This window comes from Protopterus annectens, chromosome 9.part0 (genome assembly GCF_019279795.1).
Source record: "Protopterus annectens isolate FY-2018-M chromosome 9.part0, PAN1.0, whole genome shotgun sequence".
NCBI classification, from domain to species: Eukaryota; Metazoa; Chordata; order Ceratodontiformes; family Protopteridae; genus Protopterus; species Protopterus annectens.
The window spans coordinates 984,116,859-984,136,382 of NC_056743.1; the positions used below are offsets into that span (position 1 = coordinate 984,116,859).

General features: G+C 41.9%; 1 protein-coding gene across 1 annotated transcript in view; it reads right to left on the minus strand.

The window, feature by feature from the left end:
- The window catches only part of ESYT1 (extended synaptotagmin 1), an 869,597-nt gene that overhangs the window by 378,505 nt on the left and 471,568 nt on the right, over window positions 1-19,524 (minus strand). The window contains exon 14 of the mRNA XM_044083745.1: window positions 755-826. Coding sequence (XP_043939680.1) covers window positions 755-826 — 72 coding nt within the window. The remainder of the gene's footprint in view (window positions 1-754; window positions 827-19,524) is intronic.

The window sequence follows — 19,524 nt, forward strand, 5'->3', positions numbered from 1 at the left end:
GAAGCGGCTTTTAAGCAAATTCTTTCCCTGGGAAAGAAATTGAATGGCCGCTTTGTTACTTTGCCATTTTTGGCACTGTAGTGTGGTCTCGGAGTTGGTATATTTAAGTAGGGGGGTGTGGGGGTGTAGCCCCCCACTTAAGGTAATGTTTAAAGTGTTTTGTTTTTTATTTATTTTTTTGTTGGAACAGCGAAAAAAATCGCTGTTCTGACAGTTCGACATTGTAAGTGTTCACTTACATAGGGTTGATTAATCACCATTCACTGTTTTAAGCGTTCGGTGATCTAATATAGACCCAGTATTTCATATCTGAAGAACAGACATCACTAAACCAATGACAGAGCATTTTTTTAAATTTTCATTACCACTTTTTCCCCTAATGCCCAGACTGTACTGTACTGCCACCTTAAATGCCTGCAGTGATCTCACAAGACAGACATCTCTGACTGATAAGTGACACTTCTTTGCCTAGTTCATACAAGCTTGTTTCAGAAAAAAAACAGCCTCAGAATGAATCAAAGTGTTGCAGATACTACCCTAAAATACAGCTTTGCAGTACTACAGTCAGATATCCATCTATGCCATCAGGCCTACCTAACACAGCCTAATTTTTTAAATGTAAAATGTTCTAATCACTTTTTACTTATGACCCCATACAGGCAGTTCACAACAGTCTCTCGCCTCCTTTTTTACTTTTACGGTTGCTTTACAATAACTTCATTAAATAATAGAATAGTACAGAATTAAACCATACCTTACTTTCTCGAGTGACATCCTTAACAGATATCTGAACCATGGGATTTGGTTCTTTACCACCCTTCTTCAACTGAAAAATACAGAAAAGACAAAGCATCTAATAAGCTACTGTTGTACAAGTCAAACAGTTTATAAAATGTTTTTAATCTCTGAAACATTATATGGTCAAAGAACTCACCTAAGCAAAACTTTGTTGACCAAACATTAACTAGTTCACTTCTTTTTAATCCACAAGAACATCTGATACAATATTTTCTCAAAACATCTTAAAATTATTATTTTGTGTTTGCAATTTTTTCCCCTGTCTGCTGAATAGCCATCCCTCTGTTTGTCAACTGCCTCCTTCATTCCTCATTACCAGTGCTAGGCTGAGATGAGACATTATGCAGGCAGCCTTAAGAGGTGGTTTGAGATTTATTTTCTATTTTTATGCCCCACTCCCCTGTGCAGAATTGGGTAAGCTACCTTCAGGTGGAAATGCAATGGAGTGATCGCTCAAGGCAGTCTCCCATTTAATGACAGCGTTCCTAGCAAGCAGTCCCACTCCCTGCTGTAGGACACTACAGCCCTCCCCCCTGGCCTTCAACAGGGATGATTACATCTATGTGTGCCTCCCCATTCCTGACAGAAGATAGCTCAGCCATCTTGGAGGGAGTAAGGCAGCCCTTCCTGCTACAGCATCAACGCCAGTGGAGAAGTGGGAATACAGCTCAAAGCAAATGGGCCTGGAATGTTCACTTGGTTCTGCTAAACTGAAATAACCTGCACAACCTGAAAGAGGGGAAGGCACACCAGACCCTCATGTGAGTGGACAAATCACCTTAGGCCAACACCAGAAAAGCCCTGACAGCTGCCTAAATGATGGTCTACTGCAATCACGTGAAGACCCGGGGACAGAGAATGAATGAGACAATTGATCACAGGGAGGATGATGGTTGGCAAGTGGCCAATTAGAAGGAGACTATATGTAGCACTATATATACAGATCACATTCACATTGCCGAAAGTACAGTTCTCCGAACCACATTTTGCCAAGACCATAACTCCGAATTTACACTTCTCTGAAATGGCACTTTACCGAAACAGAAAAGAGTTAAACCACATTAACTAATTTTCTCTAATTTTTGCAGGGGGCAAGCCCCCCTGCACCCCCCCATGTGGGGAGGGGGCTGTTCCCCCCACCCCCCCTGCTAATTATATATACTTACTCCGAGATCGCACTACAGTGACAACAGTATATTTGTTCATACATACTGTAGTACGATCACAAAGTGCCGTTTCGGAGAAGTGTAAATTCTGACTTATGGTCATGGCAAAATGTGGTTAGGAGAACTGTACTTTCAGCAATGTGAATGGGAACTTATATATATATATATATATATATATATATATATATATATATATATATATACATGTGTGTGTGTATATATATATATATATATATATATATATATATAGATATATATATAGATATATATATATATGTTAAAGCATACACTTAAAGAAAGAAGTATTAAAGCTTCTAATTTCTTTTCATATTAATAAAATATTTAGCAAGGGATATGCTGTCTCCATCACATAGAAGAAAGCAGTCCTGAGTACGGCTCACATGACTCAAAATTGTCAGGTCCAGGTGCTGAATAAGCTGGCTGGGGTGGGACAAGAATAAAGAGGTGAAGCATGCTAATCTCAAATGGAAACCAGGGTGGGGGGGGGGCATCTTCATTCATGGAAAGAAGGGCTATACAGAACTCACCTGACAAGCCCTAGCATCACCCCATAGCACTCCCAATCCTTGGCAGTTTGTGGCCATGCACAGGGGATGGAAAAAATAATAAAAAAAATAATGGGTGCCTAGATAACGGTCATGCTACAGCCATGCACACTTCTCATAGAAGGGGAATGAATGGGTGACAGCAGCTGCTGCAGTAGAGTGATGGTCAGCAAGCAAAGAGGCAAAAAAAATAACTAAAACATAATTGGCAAATGATAAGAAGCATGCATACATTTCAGGAGTAATTTTACTAAACAAACTGGCAATCAAGTTATTCTAATTGTCATTTAAGCAATTACAGTGAGCATAAGATATCTGTAAATAGAAAAATTGTAATTTTTGCTGAAAAAAATGCCCCAGTTGCATATAATATGATATCAGACAAAATACAAACAGCTTACAAACTAATTCTCTTTTAAAAGCTCTCTTCAGAAGCAAATATTAATGCAATTGTTATAGGGAAGAAGGTTACATCTAGGGAAATGGCGCCTAAGCTATCCTACTAAAAATCACACCATGTTCAGCAATGTCCAGCCATAATGATACACAGACAGCTATGCTCTAATAAGTATGCAAATAACAGTGCTAGTATCCTTGTACAGAATGCCGTGATTTGTGTAAATAACATCCGTGCAAAAAGTACAACCACAGTAGTCACTGAAATGTATGGTTATAAAGTAACCTGAATGTAAGTGTTGGCATGAAATGTAATTCAGAAGGTAATCTCATTGTAAATGTTACTTTGAAAAGTTGTTTGTGGTCATGGCTAAAACAGTCTTTGGACTACTTCACTTAATTGTTCATCAAAGTTAAAAAAAAAATAAATAACTAATAAAAGAAACTTGTATAGTCTGGAAAAGTTTGTGAGTTCTTGGGTGTGGGATACAACTTGGTCATAAAATGGCAGGCAGTCTGTTGGTTGTCTATGCACTTTTGTTCCCAGCATGGAAGGCCGGCCAACATACATGGAAAGAATAGAGTTGTACTGTGACACTCCCAAAGCTTAAGTTACAAAACAAATCCTCAACCTTTTTTAATGCGAGTCCTGTGGTGTGGTTCCAATCTGGTGACAGTAAATTCAAGACTGTTCCAAGATATAATACAAGCTTTACAGGATCTTTTGAATCCAAAGCCATCCATACCAGTAAAGCAGTTTTGATTTTATGAAAGAGATCAATGAAAAGAGGAAATCACATCTCAGTATGCACCAGAATACTTCAAGATACACAGACTGGTAGTACATTCCCAGGTTCATGACAGAGGGCCTGCGAAAGGCACAATGATGTTTGATATACGCAAGCATTACAAATCACAAGGTTCATGGACTACTGCAAGAGATCTCCAACAACTGCAACAAGAACTGGAGAAGTACACTATTACCATGGTACTTAATAAACATACTCAAAGCCACCATGTTTTTGTTGTGGCAAAGATCCACATTATGGTAGTAACTAACAGCGCATAGAAAAGTTTTGAATGATGTTCCATAAGAAAGGTCATGCTGATATGATGTATAAATAGCAGCATGATTAACATTATACAAAAGAAAACACAAACATTTGAAGTGCATGAAATTATTCAAACATCATGTCTGTAAGTGATAATGCCTGTGAACTGTAAGCTGTTCAGTCTTCAGAGGTGCATAATCTAAATATTACAGAGTCATGGATGTAAACAGGCTGAAGAGGGAAGTAGGTATGGGATTAGAAATGTGAATAAATATGAACAAGCATTCAGATACACCATAGCCAAATGAAATGTTCTGTTTAAAACAGTATCAGTGACTGGTTATTGCCCAAAGAAATAATGAAGCTCTCAGTCAAGCCGCAGTGGTGCAGTGGTAGCATTGTCACCTCACAGCAAGAGGTTCTCCCATTTGATTCTCGGCTGAAGCACCTTCTGTGTGGAAGTCTGCATGTCCTCCTCATGGTTGAGTGGCATTCAAAAGGCATGCTTGAATGGGCATGTCTTCATTGAAGGTTGGGCATCAGACTGGCACCTCGGCACCGTAAAAATCTACTGCCAATCATTATTGGACCGGAGTTCCGCTGTGGCGGCCCCTAACCAGGAAAAGCCGAAAGAAGAACAAGTTACATTTCAAGATAAAATGGAAATGTTAGAGCTACATGTGTGGCCAAGAAAGAGTGATATTATTTGGCAGAGAACTGATATGGCAAGTGAGGTGAACTCAGGCTTTATCCTCAAGTAGCAGAGACATCACAAGATGGCTGCTGAAAGAGTGAAACTAAAAATGGTCACAGTGACAATAGGATTAAGTGTGCTGACAATGAAGAAAACAAACATCTAAAGTCCAAGTTAAGGAAAATTAGACTTCAATGTTGCAAACTAAACAGTTTTTGAAAGGAAAGTGCAGTCTTGTACCTACCATAAATGTAGATGTCCGATAGATATGCAACTACAGTCCTGACATATGGGTTGTCCTGCCTCAGGCAGCCCCTCGGTCGGCCGGATTCCAAAGTCTGGGTCCGGCGTCGGCTGATGTCGCCTCCTCCCCGACGTCAGAATGGCTGGAGTATAAAGGCATCCGCCGACGCCATCTTCTTCAGTGTTTCTTGCCCCAGATGCCAGGTGCCCTCCAAGGAAGGCTAAATTTTGTGAATGGATATACCAAAAAATTCCAAACATGCACAACAGTAATAAACAGATACACCATAACAGATATCCCCAGCAAAAAAGGAGAGGGGGAATGGACCCAAGGAAAAAGCAGAGGGGTAGGAGGGAGGGAAAACCTGACTGCAGTTGCATATCTATCGGACATCTACATTTATGGTAGGTACAAAACTGTACTATGTCCTTCAAGAATGCAACTGCAGTCCTGACATATGGGTTGAATACCATAGCCAAGCTGGGGTGGTAGGATCTAAGCAAGGGATGGTGTAGCTAGAAGACCCTGCAGGACTGCAGAAGCAAAGCCTGCTCGGGATCTGGAGTATAAAGGCAGGTTGTAGTGTTTGGTGAATGTATGCATGGAGCTCCATGTAGCAGCCTCTAGAATGTCCTTTGTAGCCACTCCTCTTAGGAAGGCTGTGGATGTGGCTATAGCTCTGGTTGAGTGTGGCCTGATATTGGCTGGCACACCCTTTCCATGGAACGAATAACAGAATCTGATGCAGTGTCCAATCCATTTTGAAATTGTTTGTTTGGAGACTGCCTTTCCTTGCACTCTGGCAGCATAGGCTACAAATAGTTGGTCAGACTTCCTGGTGGTCTTTGTTCTGTCCAAGTAGTAGCGTAATTGTCTGTGTATGTCTAAAGTATGCAGCAGCTTTTCCCCTTTATTTTGAGGCTTGGGAAAGAAAGTAGGCAGGTGAATTGCTTGATTTAGAGACACCCTGGATATCACTTTTGGCATGAATGAAGGATTGGTCCTGAGAGAAACTCTATCCTGATGAAAAATGAGAAAGGGAGGAACTGCCATGAGGGCCTGTATCTCCGAGACTCTTCTTGCTGAGGTAACTGCCAACAGGAAGACCATTTTCCAGGAGAGAAATTGCATTTCTGAAGATGCTGCTGGTTCAAAAGGAGGAAGAGTTAATTTTTCCAAGAAGTAGTTGAGGTCCCATGCAGGAACTGGTGGTTTTCTGGGAGGTTTGATATTCTTTATCCCTCTTAGAAACTGTTTTAGCAAGGGATGCGAAAACACAGGTGGGTCACAGTTGTAATTTGCTGAGATTGCTGAAGCGTGAATTTTAATGGAAGAATATGAGAGGCCACTATGAAACATTTCTGCCAAGTATTCTAATATCTGAGGTATGCTCATCACTGATGCATCCTGGCTCTTTTTGGCATTCCAGATGATGAATCTCTTCCACTTGGCCGAATAGTTTTTTCTGGTGGAAGGTCTGCGTGCTTCCAGCAAGATTTCATGAACCTTTTCGGAGAGGGGGACATGGATCAAAGTCAAGGAACCCTCCAGGCTGTCAGGTGTAATGTTTGCAGGTTTTGATGAACAGTCCTGTAATTGTGTTGAGTCAGGAGCAGAGGCCATTGGGGCAAGGGCCACGGTTTGGTGTGAGTTATGCTCAGTAGCAAGGGATACCAATGCTGCCTCGGCCAGTCTGGAGCTATCAATATTCCTTTTGGTTGCTCTGCTTTGATCTTCAGTAACACCTTGGTGAGTAATGGTAGAGGTGGGAATGCATAGATTTTCAGGGTATTCCAGCTAAAGGAGAGAGCATCCGTTCTCCAGGCTAGAGGGTGGTGTGTCCTTGAGCAGAACCTGTCCAGGTGGTGATTGAGATGAGAAGCAAAGAGATCTATGTCCGGTCTTCCCCATGCAGTTGTTATTTGTGAGAAAATGTGTGGATGTAGCATCCATTCATGTGGATCCATGAAATTTCTGCTCAACCTGTCTGCCAGAACATTGTCCTTTCCAGGAACAAACTGGGATTACAAATGGATGTTCAGTTTCAGGGACTTTTCCTAAAGAGCCATTGTGAGTCTGCAGAGGGGATACGAGTGAGTGCCTCCTTGTTTGTTTATATACCACATGACAGTGGTGTTGTCTGTCCTTATTAGCAGATGGCCTTGTTGAAGAGATTTTCCAAAGGCTTCTATTGCATGTATCACTGCCAACATCTCTTTTTGATTTATGTGCAGAGGCATTTCTGTGGGAGTCCATTGACCTTGAATGCATCTGCCCTCCATGTGTGCCCGCCATCCATGATCTGAGGCGTCCGTTGTAATGGTTTGACTTGCTTGAACTTTGTTGAAAGACATGCCTTGGTTTAAATGGCTTGCTTGAGCCCACCACAAAAATTCCCTTTGCAGGCATGGAATGAGTGGTATTACGTCCTCTAGGTTGTGGCTGTGTTGAGATCATAAGCTTTTTAGGTACCATTGTAGCTTTCTCATGTGTAGTCTTGCCAGAGGAATCAGAAGAATGCAAGATGCCATGAAACCCAGGGCCTGCAGGATCTTCCTTGCGGTCAGCTGGGTAAGTTTTGCTAGGCTTTTGAAGTAATCTGGTAAATGCTGTTGTTTCTCCTCTGTGAGGAAAGCCATTTGTGATTGTGTGTCCAGTTTTGCTCCTAGAAAAATAATCTTTTGGGATGGCAATAGTCTTGATTTTTGAATGTTGACAGTGTATCCCAAAGCCTGTAGCAACTGAATGACATAGTCCAAGTTTTTTATCAAGGTTTGTTTGCTGTCTGCTTGTATAAGGCAGTCGTCCAGGTAAGGGTATATTTGAATCCCCTGGAGTCTGCAATGTGCAACTACTGATGCCAGACATTTCGTGAATACTCGGAGCAGTAGATAAGCCAAACGGCAATGCTGAGAATTGATAATGCTCTGTTCCTGCAAGAAATCTGAGGTATCTTCTGCAACTGTGTCTGATTGGGACATGCAGGTATGCCTCCTTGAGGTCCAGAGTAACCAGCCAAAACCCCTTGCCCAGCATGGGAAGGAGTTGCTGTAATGTCAGCATTTTGAATTTTGGCACAATGAGAAAGGTGTTTAGAATGGACAAATCCAGTATAGGCCTCCATTGCTTTTCTTTTCTTGGAACAAGGAACAGTCTTGAATAGAATCCCTGGCCTTGTTCCTGAGGAGATACCTTTTCTATAGCTTTTATTTGTAACAGCTTTGAAACCTGTATGAGTGCCTCTGCCCTTTGATTTTGTGGCAGGTTTGGCATGCCTTGTCTCGTTGGTAAGGTATGGAAGTGGAACCTGCAACCTCTGTCTATTATGTCCAGAATCCATTTGTCCTTGGTTAAAATGTGCCAGTTCTTTGAGAATAAGGATAATTTTCCGCCTAGAGGTGCTTCTCTTTGAGCCTTGGTCGGCGGAGTGAAAGTCAAGTCATTGTGATTGTCCCTGTGGTGCAGGCGAACTCCCTGCACCACTTCTCTGATTTGGTGGTTGCCATTGGCGGCCCCTGTAGGAGCCTCGGTATTGCCCTCTACCTCGAGCACGCCTGTTTTTTCCCCTTTGAAACTTGTCTGAGTCTGGAAAGGACCAATTTTTTGAAGGCCAATTCCTGCTGAATCTGGGAGGCTGAACCTGGAGGAAATCCTTGACAGTCTGTACTGATTTTGCCTTTTCCTCAATAGACTTTAATACATCCTGTGCATTAGTACCGAAAAGCTTCTGTTTTTCCAGAGGTGCATCCAGGAGCTTGACTTTAACATGGTCTGGCAGTGGCTGTTCTTTCAACCAAGCATGTCTATGTATAACGGCCCCTGTCATGGCTGCCCTACATGAAGCCTCCAATGCATCATAACCACACTGAAGAAAATGATTGCTAACCTGCTGAGTGTTATGAACCAAATCCTGCAATGCCTTTCTATCTATAGGCTCAGGAGAGGCCAACTTTTTCTGCAAATCATCCATTAAGTAATCCTGGTACTGAAACATATGAAAAAGGCAGTTGAGTGACCTCATGGCAAGGGTGGAAGAGGTATAAACTTTTTTGCCCCATCTCTCTAGGGACCTAGCTTCCCTGTCAGCGGGCAGAGGGTTTTTGGCTGAGGAAGTAGCCACTCCTTTGGGGCCCTGTGAAATAGTTTCTAGATCCACTGAGTGGGCCTTAAAGAGATGCTTATGGGTTTCAGGGACCCTGTAATATCTGTCAGGCTTGATAGGAGCAGGAGGGAGTGAATCAGGCGAAGCACTGGAATCTGAGAATACATCATCAAGGACATCCAACACTGGAGGGATAGCTAAAGGTCTGTGTTGGGGTAGCTTAAGGAAGGTACGTATCCTTTTCCTGGAGTCAGAAAATTCCTGACCCTGCCACTGAAAATGTTCTCTCATGGAGTGGAGAACTTCGCCAAAAGAAATGTCCTCTGGAGGGGAGGCAGAGGGAATTGAATCCTCAGCATTCGAGTCCTCATAGGCCTGGAAGGATTCTTCCTGGGTATCTGAGTGCTCTGAATCCCCAGAGGCTTCATCTGAAGAGAGGGTGTCTGTCTGCTCAGTTCTAGGCCTTTTATCTGCAGGCGGCTGAGAACCTCTGTCTGGGTGCAGCTGAGAACCCCTGATAAGAGAGATTAGATCTGCAGCAAGAGTCATGATCTGTCTATCAGAAGAGGGGCCCTGAGAGATAGATTTAGGCTGGGCCTTGGCCTGGCTGGCAGCCTTGGCACGTGCAAAGGCCTTGATGGACATGGATATCGGAGGCCTAGCTGCCCCACGTGCAGGGGTAACCTTGTCCACAGGAATGGTGTCGGGTAAATCCAGAGCTTCGGTTTCTGGAGGAAAATCAACAACCGGCACCGTTAAAATCTCCGGGACCGAAGAACGCATTAAAGCGGTGTCGTCGGCCTGGGGCGGTGGAATTACCGCTTCCGAAGGGACCGATGCACTCACAGAGGGCTTAGGCGTGGTATCGGTGGATGACGCGGGCCGAGGATGTCAGTCCCGGTCCTTGCGTTTTTTGGTAGATTGTGCTGTCGGTTGTTCCGACGGCATGATATAAGCAAAAGATTCGCCAAAAAAGTCTTCAGCAAATTCTGCCCGGCGCCTGAGTGTGCGCTTATTAAAGCAAGCACAGGCAGCACAGGCTGAGACGTCGTGGTCTGGGCCCAGGCAAGGGAGGCAGTAAGAATGGAAGTCCTTATGAGGTATTTGTTTACCACAAGGCAAACAATTATTAACCTTTTCACTTTTTTCTGACATCGGCTGAGGCAAGAAAAAATGTTCCCCAACGGGGTACTTAGCTTTTAGATGACTTCGGTATTTGAAAACACAGGAGCTGACCGACCGCACTTGCAAACTGCTTCTGCTTCGGGCACTGCGTGGCAAGAAAGACTGAAGAAGATGGCATCAGCGGATGCCTTTATACTCCAGCCGTTCTGATGTCAGGGAGGAGGCGACATCAGCCGACGCAGGACTCAGACTTTGGAATCCGGCCGACCGAGGGGCTGCCTGAGGCAGGACAACCCATATGTCAGGACTGCAGTTGCATTCTTGAAGGACATCAGTTATTTCTCAAAAACAGACTCTGCAAGCATGTAAACAAAATGGAGAAGGATGGGGACATACCTAGTCAAGTCAGTAAGTTGAAATGTCAATCATACCAACCAAGCACTAGAGATGCTCCTGCATGAGATCTTAACAACCACTCAGTGATCTGCACGTGAGAAGACAAATAACTGAGAATAAACCTTTATGACACGTAAAGCCAGTGAAACTGCAGATATTTTGTTTTGTGAAAATGGTACAGTTCTATTCTAAAGACTTCTGAAAAATAAAACAACAACCATTACTGTTTCAAAATGTTCAACAGAAACTGCTGCTTGTCTGCATGCCCAGATTTATACTGTGCCAAATGCACAGGGCATGGTTAAAAATCCTAAAGATAACTTCTCAACAAACTTTTGCACACAATTAAATGTTACTGTAAATGCAAGACGGAGAAGTTCAAACACCAGTACCATGCAATTACCAGTAAAAGTCCAAACCTAACTTTCATTAAAATGAAATAAGCAAGCTGGACCTATTGAAATCATCTCGATAAACAGTACCCACAGAAAGACAGAGATGAGTAACCAAACTAATTTTTACCACTGGATGACTGATCAGACCTACAACCAAGATGGAATGAAGACCTCACAACGCACCAGAGAGAAGGAAGGCTGCCTTACCTATCATCAATGGAAGGACGACCATACTAACAACCAGACAGCTAGATGACAGATGATCTTGGCCATGGCAATCTCCACAGATTGATGGATGACCACACAGAAGCTTAAAATTTAAACAGCTCAGAAACTCTACTAAAACTTCTATACTATTGGACAAAAAAAACCTTCTTCTTTCAACTTCAACAAGCCAACCAACAAAATCCTCAGAAACTTTGGTCAGGAATCAATAGACTTCTTCATCCAGGCTGCTCTAAGACACCTACCCCTTCCGGAATTACCCAAGATACTTCCAAACATATTGCTGACTCCTTTAATAACTTTGTTACTGAAGCTATGCAGTCACTTGCTAACTCATACCTCCTGTATCCTCTACTTCACCCCCATCCTCCTATACCTCTACACCCACTTTCCAACTCCAACCCAGCCCTACATCCCTCATCTGTACCCTCCTTCAGAAACTCAAACCATCTATCCCTTCAGCTGACCTCTTACCTGCTAAGTATCTTCAAATAGCAGCCAATGTTATTGCTTATCCTATCTCTATCCTAATAAACAGAACCATTAAAGAAGGTACCATCCCATCTATCTGGAAAGTCTCATACATTATCCCCCTACACAAGGGTGGCAATTCAACAGAACTTTCCAACTTTCGTCTTATTGCCCTACTCTCGCCCATAGCTAAAATCATGGAAAAATGCATCCACAGTCAGTTACTAGACCACCTTCTCCTAAATGGCCTATTAGCCAGCTCTCACTATGGCTTTTGACCCTTCCATAGCACCACTACTGCCCTCCTGTCATTTTCTGACCACATTAACAAAAACCATAACAACTACACCCTGTCCTCTGCTATCTTTATTGATCTTTCAAAAGCATTCGACATGGTTAACCATCAACTACTCTTGAATCTTCTCAAGCCCCTCTCACTAGATACTCAAGCACTACAGTGGTTCAAGTCCTACTTAGATAACAGGCCACAATCAGTGCTTTGGGAAAACATCTGCCCCTCTTCCTGTCACCCTTGGTGTACCCCAAGGATCTATTTTATGCCCTCTTCTATTCTCCATCTTTATAAACGATCTATTAGTATCCCTCAAGCTGTAAATATACAATACGCTGATGACTCCACATTAATGTCCTCAGCTACAGGGCCTTCTGAACTGCAGTTCCTTACCCAAAATGTCTTTGAGCTTGTAGAAGAATGTTTTTTACAAAGCGGTCTCCTCCTCAACCCAAAAAAGACTAAACTACTAATATTTACTCCTACACAAAAATCCACCCCATTTTACTTCTCTATCAAATCCAAAAACAGCACAGTCACATCTCCTGACACTTCTACCAAACTCTTAGGAGTTACTATTGACCACAGCCTTAAATATGATACTCATATCAACTCCACAATAAAATCAGTTAACCATAAACTAGGCTCCCTCTACAAAATTAAACCCTTCCTTACTCCCACAGCCAGAACTACTATTGCCCACAACCACTTTATCTCTACTCTCTTTTATACCTCTCCTATATACACTAATGTATCTAAAACTAACCTCAACAAGCTTGCAATCTCCTACAACAGTATAGCCAGATTTGCTACCGGCTCCCCCTTTAGAACCCACCACTGCCAAAATCTGAATCAACTGGGTTGGCTTGAACTGCACAATCAGATTTTATTTCAATAACTAATTATTACCCATAAAATCCTTTATTATCCAGGTAAAACACCAATTCTCACAAATCTTATCAGCCCATATAACAGTCTTACAACTCTACGCTCAGCCAACAAACTACTGGTATCTATGCATAAACCCTACAATAAAGCAGGTGATTCCCTCTTCTCTAATGCAGTGGGTAAAAGCTGGAACCTACTTCCTTCTGAACTTACCTCTCTCTCCTCCTTTCAAAAACACACCTTTCAAAAAGAAACTTAAGCTATATCTAACTAGCCACTGGCCATGTCCCTGTACTAACCCAGACTAAGATTATCTCATCCTGTTATTATTATCATCTATTCCTTCCTTTGCTATTCCACCTCTACTCAGTTTTCACTTTAAAGTCCACTGCCTCTATGTAGGACGTATTCTACCCAAGTTAGACATACTGGACTTCTCCCCTGTCGCTCTGAGTTTCTACCCCTCAACTCATTTTCTCCCAACTCTGTTCTCTTTAAACTAGTCTCTCCTGCTGCTCCTTACTTAAAACTTTGTTCTGGAATCTCCCTCATCCTTCTGAATACTTCCTTCCCACAGTGATTGGGAAAAAAAAAGGGTGTCTTATTTTGTTCTACTTTCTTATATCACATATGCTTATTTACCTTGTAGCACATGTTTTGAATGACTAGTATCTTTAATTGAAGTTTAATGTTTTGAAACTGAATGTTTAATGTGCTGTTTGTTTTATGTGGAGCTTTTCTCCCCGGGCTTCTACTGAAAATGGACATATATCCAGTTAGACTAGCCCGGTCAACAAATGTAAAATAAATAAAATAAATAAAAATAGTAGATGGGCAGTGACACTGACAAAAAATTAAAGGGAGCTTTCAGACATATAATAACAAAAGCCAACATTTTTCCATTGCCAGTACATTGAGGCTAGATGACCGTCTAATCAGCAGTGCAGAGATCTGGACAAGGAACTCTTCCCAAAAATTGATCTTACCAGACAGAATTAGACAAGCCCTAGATCAAATCAGAAGTGCTGTCCTACATGATTGAGGCCAACAAAAGCCTAGTCAGGCTTCAGAGATGCAATGCTGAGCGCATGACGTGTCTAATGCCAGGTTCAGCAGGTGAGCTGAGAGGAGGAAGTATAATGGACTTAAATTTGTAATTATGCTAGTTCTGGGTGATGTCCTGAAGAGTTATCAAAAACAATGAGGAAACACTTACAGGTCCTTTACTTTACAGAATGATAATTTGTGAACACAAGTACAAGGTGTGCACACTATATATAACACAGATAAATATATGTGTGTGTGTGTGTGCATGTACATACACACACACACACATATATATATATATATATATATATATATATATATATATATATGTATATATATATATATATATATATATATATATAGTGGATATAAAAAGTGTACACACCCCTGCTAAAATGCCATGTTATAGTGATATAAAAAATGAGACCAGAATAAACCATTTCAAAACTTTTCCCACCTTTAATGTGACCTATAACCTGTATAATTCAATTGAAAAACAAACAAATCTGTTAGGGGGGAAAATAATAAAAAATGCACAATAAGCTGGTTGCATAAGTGTGCACACCCTTAAACTAATACTTTATTGAAGCACCTTTTGATTTAATTACAGCATTCAGTCTTCTTGGGTACACACCTGCCATCAATTAAAGAGACTCGGATTAATCTCAAATAAAGTTCAGCTGTCCTAAAAGGATTTTCCTGACATTTACTAAGTTGCCTGCTACAGCAAAAGCCATGGTTCATAACAGAGATTACAAAGCATCAAAGGGATCTCATTGTTGAAAGTTATCAGTCAGGAGAAGGGTACAAAAAAATTTCCATAGCATTGGATGTACCATGGAACACAGTGAAGACAGTCATCAAAAAGTAAAGAAAATATGGGATAACAGTGACGTTGCAAAGAACTGGACATCCATCCAAAATTGATGAAAAGACGAGACAAAAACTGGTCAGAGAGGCTGCCAAGAGACCTACAGCAACACTGAAGGAGCTGTAGGAATTTCTGGCAAGTACTGGTTGTGTACTACATGTGACAATAATCTCCTATATTCTCCATATATCTGGACTATGAGGTAGGGTTGCAAGACGGAAGCCTTTTCTTACACAGAAAAACATCCAGGCTCAGCTAAAATTTGCAAAACAATACATCAAGTCTTCCAAAAGCATGTGGGAAAATGTGTTATGGGCTGATGAGACCAAGGTTGAACCTTTTGGCCACAATTCCAAAAGGTATTTTTGGCGAAAAAACAACACTTTGCATCACCAAAAGAACACCATCGCCACGGTGAAGAACGGCAGTGGCAGTAATATCATGCTTTGGGGTTGCTTCTCTTCAGCTGGAACTGGGGCTTTAGTCAAGGTGCAGGGAATTATGAGCAGTTCCAAATACCAATCACTTTTGTCCCAAAACCTTCAGGCATCTGCTAGAAAGCTGAAGATGAAGAGGAATTTCACCTTTCAACACAACAATGACCTCAAGTATACATCCAAAAACAAAAGAATGGATTCACCAGATGAAAATGAAAGGTTTGGAATGGCCCAGCCAGAGCCCAGACCTAAATCCAATAGAAAATCTGTAAGGTGACCTGAAGGGGGCTGTGCACAAGAGATGCCCTTGCAATGTGACAGATTTGGAGCGCTTTTGCAAGGAAGAGCGGGCAAATATTGCCAAGTCAAGATGTGCCATGCTGACAGACTCCTATCCAAGAAAATTGAATGCTGTAATTAAATCAAAAGGTGAGTCAACTATATTAGTTTAAGGGTTTGCACACTTATGCAACCAGTTTATTGTACATTTTTTATTTTTTATATTTTTTCCCCTAACAGATTTATTTTTCAATTGAATTGTACAGGTTATAGGTCACATTAAAGGTGGGAAAAGTTTTGAAATGATTTATTGTTATCTCATTTTTTATACATCACAAAAACCTGGTATTTTAACAGGGGATGTGTAACCTTTTTATACCCACTGTGTGTGTGTGTGTGTGTGTGTGTGTGTGTGTGTGTGTGTGTGTGTGTGTGTGTGTGTATATATATATATATATATATATATATATATATATATATATGTGTGTGTGTGTGTGTATATATATATATATATATATATATATATATATATATATATATATATATATATATATATATATATATATATATATATATATATGGGTCTACTACTAATGCCCGAAACGATTTCCCGACAGAAAACTCACCGACGCCAGATGACCGACAGGTAAGTGTACCGACAGGATGATTTGCCGACAGCAGAAAGACCGACAAGGGAATGTGCGATCGCGGTAAGTGTGCGATGGTGACGGAGTTAGAGCGGTCAGGTAAGTGCTCGAGATTGTGGGATGTCGGGTTAGGCTGTGGGAAAGGTGAGTGTGTGTTCTGTCGGAGGTATGGTTCGGTAAGGTAAGTGTGTGCTAGTGAGGGACTGTAGTTTAGGGACGGGTTAAGTGAGTTAGGGTTAGGGTGCAGGTAGGTGAAGTGTGCGTTAGTGTCGGAGCTTGTGCTAGGGGTGGGTTAAGTGAGTTAGGGTTAGGTGCAGGTAGGTGATGTGTGCATTAGTGTCGGAGCTTGGGCTAGGGGTGGGTTAAGTGAGTTAGGGTTAGGGTGCAGGTAGGTGATGTGTGCGTTAGTGTCGGAGCTTGGGCTAGGGGTGGGTTAAGTGAGTTAGGGTTAGGGTGCAGGTAGGTGAAGTGTGCGATAGTGTCGGACCTTAGGGTTAGGGTTTGGGTCAGGGCTAGTGTGTATGCTATGTAGTGTCGCGTGTTGTTTACGCCCGTGTCGGTGTAATGGTGTTCGTGTAATGGTGTTCGTGTTTTGCGTTGTCGGGTTTGTGTGTTGTCGGTCATCTGGCCGGTGAGTTTTCTGTCGGGAATCGTGTCGGGAATTAGTAGTAGACCCATATATATATATATATATATATATGTATATATATATATATATATATATATATATATATATATATATATATATATATATATATATATATATATATATACACACGTATATATATATATATATATATATATATATATATATATACACACACACACACACACACACACACACACACACACATACGGGCCTATATTATAAATTCAAATGCTTAACTGTTTGAATCTCTAAAGAATGAACTTTTGTGATCGAACAGTTAAATGTTCAAATATATTTAAAAATTATATTAAAAAAAACACAAAGTAAAGGGTTTCCCATTTCCTACACTGTAGCGCGATCTTGGAGTTGGTATATTTAAGTAGCGGGGGGTGTGGGGTGCAGGGGGGCTTGCCTGGCAGTTTCATCCTTAGCATCTTTTTCCCAATATACTCTGCATCCCTCCTCAGCACATGTCTAAACCAAAGTAATCTTGCCTCTCTGGCTTTGTCTCCAAACCTTCCAACCTGGGCTGACCCTCTAATATACTTATTCCTAACCCTGTCCACCCTCGTCACACCCAGTGCAAATCTTAACATCTTTAACTCTGCCATGTCCAGCTCTGACTCCTGCCTTTTGTCAATGCCACTGTCTCCAACCCATATAACATAGCTGGTCTCACTACCCTCTTCCCTTTCACTCTTACTGGTACTAGTCTGTCACAAATCACTCCTGACACTCTTCTCCAACCAATCCATCCTGCCTGTACTCTCTTCTTCACCTCTCTTTCACACTCACCATTACTCTGAACTGTTGATCCCAAGTATTTAAACTCATCCACCTTCACCACCTCGACTCTCTGCATCCTCATCATTCCTCTATCCTCCCTTTCATTCACACACATATACTCTGTCTCAGTCCTGCTGATCTTCATTCCTCTTCTCTCTAGAGCATATCCACCTCTCCAGGGTCTCCTCCACCTGTTCCCTACTCTCACTACAGATCACAATGTCATCTGCAAACATCATAGTCTGATCTCGTCTGTCAACCTGTCCATCGCCATTGCAAATAAGAAAGAGCTCAGAGGTGATCCTTGATGTAATCCCATATATATATATATATATATATATATATATATATATATATATATATATATATATATATTAGGTTCATAAGTCTGTACTAGGCTAATGGCCCTGGGGCCTATGTAAGCCTAGCCAATAAGAATCCCTAGTATCATGTCAACAGACGTTAGTTCCCATTGCCTCGATCTAGCAGGATAGCTGAGGTTTATCCCCGAGGTGAATTTTCTATTTCCCATACACTCGTCAAGATTTCTTTTGAAGAGTGCCAGACAGGATCTCTGCTTGACGTGGATGGGGAGTCTGTTCCAGAGCATGGGCAGTCTCTGAGTAAGGAACCTATCCCTCCAGCATGTTCTATTTAATGTGGTAACAAGACTGAGGTCCCTGGAGCATGTGGCACAGCGGGATTGGGTTTTTTTTAGATGTAGCATGTCTAGCAGCTCTGGGTCAGATATGGCTTTGTAGGTTAAGCAGAGAATATAGCTGGAGTTTTTTTGAGTCTGTCAGTATAGGGCATGTGTTTAAGGCCTAAAATCCTTTTGGTGAGGTATTTTTGTGGCCTTTCCATCTGTTGCAGGTGTCTAGTGAGGTACATGCCAAAATGGGCATTGTATTCTATAATAGGTCTACTGAGGGACGATGGCCTCTTTCTTCCTAGATGAGAAACCCTGTGCGATGAGATGTGCCACATAAAAGGATTTTCTAACCACACTGGCTATGTGGTTGTCAAAAGAGAGGTTGCTATCAACCTGTGTTCCCAGATTTCTTATTACACCTTCTGAGTTAAGTGGAACACCGTAGATGTGGTAGCTCATGGGAAAAGAGTTTTTCCCAAAGGGAATAACGATGCATTTTTTGGCATTTAGTTTAAGGCCATGGTTCAGGCACCAGTCATTGATGTCAGTTTGTTCCACCTTAGGATATCTACGTCAGTTGGGAATTCTACAATGGCTCCCAGTTTGCAATCATCTGGAAACTTGGTCAGCCAGAGTCCTTTTATGTTGGCTTGAACTTCTGAGAAGTAGATGCCGAACAGAAGGGACCCAGGACAAATCCCTGTGGGACACCAGTTGTGGCTGGTCAGTAGTCCGATTTGGAGACTGCAACCTTCACAATGTGAGTTCTATCTGTGAGCCACTTAGCAACCCACCTTATGACATATGGGTTAATACCTAGATTAGTGAGTCTATCAATGATTCCTGAGTGGGGAATGGTATGAAAGGCCTTCGCAAGACTGAGTTATGCTGTGTGTACCACCTTGCCCTCGTCCACAGCTCTGGTGATGGACTCAAAGAAGCCTACCAGAATGAGCAGGCATGATCTACCCTTCACAAATCCGAACTGCGTGGGGTCCAGAGTTTGGAGGCCTCCTATATCCCTATTTATAAGGTCCACGATGATAGGCTCCACAGCCTTGCATATCAGACTAGTCAGGCTAATGAGGTGGTAGATTCTGGGGTCTGTAGTCGCTTCCCCTTTGTGGAATGGGATGACCATGGCCATTCGCCATTCAGTGGGTACAAAGCCTGAAGTGAGGCTGTGATTGAACAGGGCACTCAGGTGTGGTACCAGTTCATTTTGTAGCTCATGTAGGATGCACCCAGGGATATTATCAGGTCCCATGGAAGCTGTGTTGTTGGCTTTAGACAATGTGGTTTTAACCTGAGCAGCAGTAATATTAGGAACTTGACACTCCTTGGGA